This window comes from Lacerta agilis, chromosome 1 (assembly GCF_009819535.1).
Source record: "Lacerta agilis isolate rLacAgi1 chromosome 1, rLacAgi1.pri, whole genome shotgun sequence".
NCBI lineage: Eukaryota > Metazoa > Chordata > Lepidosauria > Squamata > Lacertidae > Lacerta > Lacerta agilis.
Genome location: NC_046312.1, coordinates 84,204,316 through 84,212,581, shown reverse-complemented (window position 1 = coordinate 84,212,581; position 8,266 = coordinate 84,204,316). Strand labels below are relative to the sequence as shown.

At 45.9% G+C, this 8,266-nt stretch overlaps 1 protein-coding gene across 1 annotated transcript in view; it reads left to right on the top strand.

Moving 5' to 3' along the window:
• The first annotated feature begins 1,796 nt into the window (after positions 1–1,796).
• Positions 1,797–8,266, top strand: part of VIL1 (villin 1) — a 29,825-nt gene continuing 23,355 nt past the window's right edge. Inside the window, exons 1-2 of the mRNA XM_033161022.1 lie at positions 1,797–1,941; positions 7,610–7,759. Coding sequence (XP_033016913.1) covers positions 7,626–7,759 — 134 coding nt within the window. The 5' untranslated portion in view covers positions 1,797–1,941; positions 7,610–7,625. The remainder of the gene's footprint in view (positions 1,942–7,609; positions 7,760–8,266) is intronic.

The window sequence follows — 8,266 nt, the reverse complement described above, 5'->3', positions numbered from 1 at the left end:
TATGTGCCCCTCCATACATTGTTGGACTCTATAACTCGCAGCTGAACCAACTAGCATGACCAATAGTTAAAGGTGAGGGAAGTTGGAGTCTTAAGAACTTATCAGAACAGCCCTGCTGGACCAGGCCAATGGTCCATCTAGTGCAGCATCCTGTGGACTAGCCAGATGCCTGTGAGAAGCCTGCAAGCTAGACCTGAGCGCAACAGCACTCTGCCCACCTGCCATTCTCAGCAACTAGGATTCAGAGGCATAATGCCACTGACAATAGAGGCAGAACACAGCCACTGAGGAAGCAACTTCCCTATCCCTGACTTTACAACCAATACCATTGCAAAAGGTGGCATGGTTCCACCTTGAATGTGTCTAAGTGGTTTAGGTCTTGCAACATTCGTTGCAGAAAGTGGGTGGATAGAAAAAAGAATGTCCATCAGTCCTAGGTGTGCACCTGATGAGGCAGTTGCAGCAACAGGGAGCCCCCACCTCCAACCTTCTGCTTATGTATCTCTGCCACCCAAAGTTGCGGTCAAGCAGGCGAAGACTACGCCTGTGTGTGACCTGTTTCTGCTCCTCCCTCTTCAATCCTCTTCTGGTGCTGGGAGACAGGGGAGCAGGAGAGGTGGGGGCAGGAGGGGGAGGAGTAGAAACCCTTGACTCCACACCAGTCTGACTTACCTCTTCCTCCTCCTAACCCCTGTTCTTCACTATTTCAGTCCTGCAGCAGTTTCTGCCGCTTGACTCTCATCTCCTGGCTGTTACAGGCTCCCCCAGTTCACTGATCCCTGCTTCCAAGTCTGTCTCCAACCCTCCTTCTCCCAGTGCCCACTCATCACTATCCAGCCACCAGCCCTCAGTGTCCAGCCAGTCCCTGACAACCACACTGGGGAGAAATGCTGGGATAGAAATTTAACTAATAAATAAAGTTAGTAGCTTACTGCAAAGTTGTTGTTGCTGCTTCTCTGTGAGATAGTTTGTGCCCATTGCCCAGCATCAGGATGGGTGGGGTTGGCCTCTTTCGGGCTAAGTGTCATTTCACATACAGACATCTTAGTGGAAAGAATTTCACCTGTTGCACATTCTTCTCTCATGATGATGAGAGAAGTCATGCATGGTTTTCCTTGCTAAGTAACTTTCTAATTTACAGAAGCTGCCTGAGGGTCTGGATCCAACAACCCTACAAGCTTGGGTGTCCCTCTCTGCGCCTGTTTGGGAGTCTGGGTGCAATGGTTTAAGCCACCATGCCTCTGAAGAGTCCATGCTCAGAATACAGATCCAGGAATCAACTTCAACCACGTTCTGGACCAAGACATTTTGCTGCCCGGGCCCCTAATCAAGGCCAGTACAGAAGTTACCAGTACTTTGGCACCTAAGGCAAAAACAAATTGTAGCCCTTTCATGACACCACAAACCAGCTGCCTAAAGCAGATGCCTCCCTCTGCCTAATGATAGGGCCGGTAAAGTGAAGAGGGATGGTTCAGCCTTGAAGTTTTGTCCCTACACATTCAGTTCATCTTTTCTATTGTGCTTTGGATCTAACCCATTAGTTCCACCCAGAGGATGCAAAAAGGCTGGTTTTCTTCATCTTGTTTGTTTGTTCCTCATTCTTTATCTGGCTCTGTTCCTCCTAGTTAGGCTTGACTTGGCCTTTGTTTTCTGTGTTCAATCCCCCAACCGCATGAGCTTCTGTCTTCCCCACACCGCCTTTTAAATAGTGTTTGCTGGAATTCAGCTCATTGGGGGCCACGAAGGGGGGTGTTAACTGGCTGTCTACTGGAGCAGGAATAATCCATGCCTAGGCTGCTGTCTTTGCCACCCTCCCTCACCCAGACCGCTCTGCTTCTCCCACACAGACTAGGGCATAGCAACAACAACCAGCAACAAACTACAGAACCGAATTAATAATTTGGGGGTATTAAAAACATTTGGCATCTACTCCTGCATCAGGTAAGCTGTGAGGCTGTTGTCTTTGCACCGAAGGGGTCATGAGCTGGAATGTCAGAAGGTGGGGCAGGTAGGATTGCCAGCTTATTCGATGGCCACTGTAGCTGTCTTTCTGGAAAACAGCTTAGGATCCAGATAGCCAATGGTGATGTTTATCTCTCTGCTATGAAAAGCTTCACCTTCTAATTTCTTCATATCAAGCTGTTGTTAAAATCACAAGAGCAGGCCAGGCTGTTTTGTGTTTAGTTGCGAGTTGGCAACCCATGGGATGGTCAGATGGCAATCATTGGGAAACCAGAATTTTGTGGAAACAATGATTTGCTGCCTTTTGAAGAAATGGCGATTGGCAGCAACCCTCCAGGGTTTCAGACAGGGGACATTACCAGCCTTTTCTGGGGATGCTGGGAATTGGATCTGGAACTTTCTGCATGCAAATCATGGGCTCTATCACTAAGCTACAACCCTTCCACCACAAATTGATAGAGGTTCTTTGCTCACTATGCAATATTAAATCATATTGACGGCCCACAGCTCACCTTGTACTGACTTCTGAAAGTGGACATATTAGTACATGGAGAAGTTTTACTTTTTATTTTTAATGTATGCCTCACTTTTTCACCCTTGAGAGGTTTAAACTGGTGTTTGCTATGCAAGAAAGAAAGATAGATATATTCTGCTTGTGCTAATTACAGAATAGTGGCAACTCAGAAACATAATCAGCACCATTACTTATCTGAATAGACCATGGGTAGGCAAACTAAGGCCCGGGGGGCCAGATCCGGCCCAGTCACTTTCTAAATCTGGCCACAGATGGTCCGGGAATCAGCGTGTTTTTACATGAGTAGAATGTGTCCTTTTATTTAAAATGCACTTCTGTGTTATTTGTGGGGCCTGCCTGGTGTTTTTACATGAGTGGAAAGTGTGCTTTTATTTAAAATGCATCTCTGGGTTATTTGTGGGGCATAGGAATTCATTCATTTTCATCTTCTTCAAAAATAGCCCGGCCCCCCACAAGGTCTGAGGGACAGTGGACCATCCCCCTGCTGAAAAAGTTTGCTGACCCCTGGAATAGACAGTTATGGGGTGGGGTAGTAGAGAAGCAGTTCATTCAGACAGCATTTTGAAAAGCACCCCTCCTCCACAAATAGGAACTATGATTTAACAAGCAGGAAATAGGGGTCATTGGAGGGCATGCATTTTTGTTGAGATGTTGCAGGTATTTAAAAGATTCTTACGTGGGAGACACGGGTTGAAAAGCTGAGTTAGGCTAAAGTGAAGCCCATCATCGCAAGAGTGGGTGACGGAACAGAGGGTCAGACTGCCAGGGGAAAGAGGAGATGGACAGGCCTGACTGCAGAAACAACTCAAGTAGAAGCAGCTCCATTGTATGCCACACAGGAGCCAACTCCTAGGGGCTTTGGGGACTTTGGCCCCTGCAATAAAATATTTGAGGGGGCTGGGCCCCCACAAAGGTGATGAGCATTGTCATTCAAATGGTGTGTGTGCACCATGGCATGTGATCGATTATGCAGGGCAAGGCTGACCTAGGCCCCCACAATATGTTATTCAAGTTGACACCCCTGGTATGCCATATCTTCAATGTAGCCACCAAAACATTAACATGCCATTTGAGAGTTGTGCTGCAGCACTTTCTGCAATGGATTGAGGGATGTGCACCCTTCAAATTAATGGAAATGCAGCAAAGCATTTCACGCTCGGAGTTCTCCTTCACCCATTTTCTTAAATGAGGGGGCTTGACCCAACAGTCATTATCTGGCACGCATGCGTGCGTACACACACACACACACACTCCAAGGCAGGAATATAAATCTAAAGGTCTAAGAAGCATGAGCAGAATGAGGAAAGTAGAAGATGAATTCATTTACCATAATGCAAAAGGATTAAACTAACGCAGTAATGTTTAAATGACAAAAAATATTCCCCCCACCATTCACAATTGATCATTGTGATGTAGTGTTCTGCACTGTGAGTAACAAAGGCCAATTCATAGCTGTAGAAGCAATTGCCAGGTTGTTGGCTGATAGGGTTGTCTTCAAGGATAGAGACTGCATCCCTATAGAACCAAGATACTATCTGATGTTTAACGATTCATACTCCTGAGCTATTGCATAATTGTAAAAAAAAAAAATACTGCTAGCAAGAGTTGTAGTAACAGTAATTGCTTAAGAAATATAGTTTGGTTATTTGGGCGTTGAAGCAGAGGTGGGAAACCTGTGGCCCTTTGGATGGTCTTACACTGCAATTCCCATTAGCTCCAGGCAGCAATTAAGGCCTATATATTAATACTCTGGGTTTTATCAACACTTGCCTAGAGAAGATGAAGGAAGGGAGTTGGTAGCTGAGTTAGTCTGAGAGGGTGGCCCTGCATAAATATCTAAACTGGCTAAAGTGTCCAAGCAGCCAGAGGTACAACTGGAGAAGATTTGGGGTACAGAGACAGATTGTCCCTAGCAGCTGGACTGAGTTGTGGGAGTATTTGGCTGAGGTAGTGGCAGAGGGTAGTGGCAGCAACTGTGCCTCTTGAATATTCAGAAACAGTCAACATGCACTTTTAAGACCCCAATGTGAGTATCAGCAGTCCCTCGTGTACACAGTGTCCCTTTAATAAGCCAAAAATCTTAGTTCAAATTTTATCCTGTCTCTAGTGTGGGTGTCCTGAGATTACTACACATGCTTTAATTCCTTTATCCGCCCAAGGCACTGCAAAAGATGATAGTCCACAGGCCAGGGGCAGAGTCGACATCATAAATGGTTTCTCTTCTCCATACACTGTTTGTTTTCCCTCAAGCAATAAAAGTAATAAAAGTGGGAAATTGCTTGTTAATATTTGAATAAGCTGCTGAGAATCAACTAGGTAATGGGGGACAGACTTCATTCCCATCTGAAACCACTGGTATTCTCCTAAATAAGATCACTCCAGCATCCTCCTCTCACCCATGAGTATCCTAGATCCTGGTCTTCCTGACAGTAACCTTGTCAGTAACCAGATGTGGCAAACCTTTGGCCGTCCAGATGTTGCTGAACTACAACTCCCATCAGCCCCAGCAAGCATGGCCAATGGCCAAGGATGATGGGAGTTGCACTTCAGCACCATCTAGAGGGCCAAAGGTTTCAGTCATAGGACTGCCATATCTTGAAGAGCAAAAAAATCAGACAGCCAACGCCTGAGCGCCTGTGCCCAAGCTGCCCCCCCAAAAAACCAAAAGAACAAAAATTACAGACATACCCTTTAAAATGTAAAAATCCCCCAGATGGGCATGTTGCCCCCCCCAAAAAAAGAGGACACATTCAGGATTTCCCAGAGGTATGGCAACCCTATTCAGTCACCTGTCGTATAAGATTCTTCCTCTTTGCCCTGCATGGAATCACGTTCTTACAAATGATGCCTAGATTATGTTTTCATCTGCGTTAGGCTGATGCAATAGTTCAATGAGCTGGAGTGGTGCCAGGGGTAGAATGTGGGGCTGACCATGGAGTAAGATCTGGGTTGAAATCTCCAGTTGACAAGAAGCTCAATGGAAACAGACCAGCAGCCAGTGAAGCAACTTCCAAACTGGCAGGATATGTTCCTTAGGTTAGGAGGACAGATGCCAGTTAGCAGCATGGCTGCTTTATTCAAACGAACTGAAGTTCCTTAAAACATATTCAAAGGCATCCCCACATATAACACATTGTAGTAATCAAGGCTGCTGGTTACCAGAGAGTGCTTTTCTGAATGTGGCTCTGCTGTCCGGTGGTGTTGGTGATTTATTTCCAGTGGTTGCTTTGAAGACTGGGACTTTGTGCTCTGGGAGAGGCGGTTTCCTCCTCCCACCCTCTACCTATTAGCACTGCAGATGCATGAATCTCATCTGCGCCTCTCTTTCCCATGCCCCTCCCACTCATAGCAGCTTGGGAGGTGGGGAAATTTACACCAAGGAAAGAGTTAAATGCCCTGTCCTGGAGCAACAGGATAACAGGCACCACACCTTTGTCCTTGATCTTCAGAACCACTCAGTGGGGTTGCCAGTTAGCAAAACAGTAGCCATGGGAGAGCCTAATTGCAGATTTCCCTTTCAGGGCTGGTTTGGGCCAGAGAGGGCTGAAATTATTTTAAGTTACAATGCTATTCTGAGCATTGCTTATGACAGTCCTAATCGTTTCCACCAATCAATCGCTTATTGCTTGGCATTTCCTTATAAGCAAATACAGTCTTGGGCTGGGATACTGTTTGGTTTTTTTGATGGTGGGTTATTGTTATTGCTATTGTTGCTCTTGGGTGTTGTTGTTTTTGTATCTTTATTTTAGATCTTGAGATTTATTAGGAAATGCTTTCAGATTGGTTGTTGATTTTTTAATGTTTTGTTTGTGACTACTTTTGTTATGTTGTAATTAACATTTTATTCCCCATGTTTTAAGCTGCCTTGATCATGGCTTGAACTGTGGTTTTAAAATTGTGAAAACTCCTTCCCTTCTAGTACAGTGTCAGTTAGGCAGATAGGAATGAGCGGGTGACAGGAGTTGTATTGGAGAGAGATTTATTTCTGCTAGCTCAACAGCAGAGATAAGATAAATGGAGGTTCCCCCACAGCCATAAAGAGATCACTGCCAGAGTAAGAGAAGGCCTTTGGCCCTTCACCGGGTCACTGACAGCTGTTAATCGCATGGTTAGAGCAGTAGGATGACTGGGGGAGACTTTCAGAGCTAGGTGTGGCTGCTAAGGAAGATACTGCTTCTGCCAGGAGTGGAAGGGCACTTCCAGATGGGCTGCTGTGTACTGTGTACAAAGCTGGGGAGCCCATTCCATGATTTGTGTGTGTTCCAGTTCACCAGGGTCTGGAGGAGTTAGCCATGTCATACAATCTCCCACGCAAGGATGAATGTTCACCAAACAGGTGGTCTGGAAGTTCCCTAAATTTTATAAGAGAACTCATCTACACAGATTGTCCAATCACATGCCTTCTGATTGGAGATGAAACATGATTATGAAAATAAATTGAATTATGACTCTTCAGAATGTATATAAATTAATCTTAATATGCAACATTAACTGGCTGAAGGACAATTTAATTTGAAAATTTAAGATGAGCATGCCATACCCTACAGATTTTTTTATGACTGTGTGCGAGGATCACCCTATGCTCCCCTGCAGAATGGACAGTTGGTGCTGACTGATGTTGGGGGGGGGGGGTAAAAGATAGAATGTGTTTAAAAGAAGGGTGCACTTCAAAAAGTCAGTGGACTGCTGGCTCACTGTTAATAATACTTTCCCACTATTCCCCTACCCCTATCCCCCACATCTACAAGCCTGGTGCATTGATTGTGATATATTTCCACCTGCATCTTAATTTGTTGCCAAAACCTGCTGTCATTTTTAAAAATCAAAACTGCAAAGGTTTGCTCAGTTCTTTCTTCCAAAGTTTCTATTTGTGGGCTCTTCTTCCTTGGAGGTTTTTAAGCAGAGGTTGTAGGAGGTTGGGCTAGGGAAAATTAGGACACAAAAGTTGTTGAGCTTTTTTTAACGAACTTCGCTGAAACGTACTAAACCGACATGCATCTGGACATTTCAGCAATTTGCGCACACACATGATGGGGAGTGAGATGGGGGTCGTGTGCCAATGCTCCTGTGCCAAGGGACCTTGGGCTCACTCTGCCATTCTTCCGTTCTTAGACACGATTGCCCTTATATGGCGAAGGCAGGTGGCGATGGCATTCCGTGCCGAGGGAAGGAGGGTCCAAAGGTCACCCCACTGCTTGCTCTGTTCAGGCACAGTCCGTCTCCAAGGTGCTGTGTGCCCACCAAACAGACACCGCAGCAAAGGTAAGGAGGTGGTTCCGGGGAGATCCAGGGCCTGCTTTGGACTCACATCTCTCCTTGCTCTAGTGCTCGACTTCATGCCAGCATTGTCTTGCCCAAAGCAGCCTTCCCCAGACTGGTGCCTTCTAGATCTTTGGGGGTAGCAGAATGTGCAGGCAAGAGCAGGTGGCAGCTGTGGTCCAAAAGACGAGGAGAGCACCAGCTTGAAGAAGGCTGCCCTAGGAGGAGATAGAAAACAGCCTCATTCCCCCCCCCCCTCTGCTTAGTCTGGGTGGCTTTTATTATCAAATAATTTCAGGTTTCTGAGGGGCGAGAAGAGGTTCTGAGCCGTTATAGTGAAGCTACGGCCTGGGACCCCAATTTCAAGGTTTCTCCTGAGGCAAACATGATGCTTATGCCTCCTGCTTTGACTGAACTCATTTTTCTATGGACTCCACACTGCATGAGGTCAGAGGTGTGAAGACCAGGGGGGGAAAGTGGAAACATTTTAGGGGAAATTAAATTTGGTCC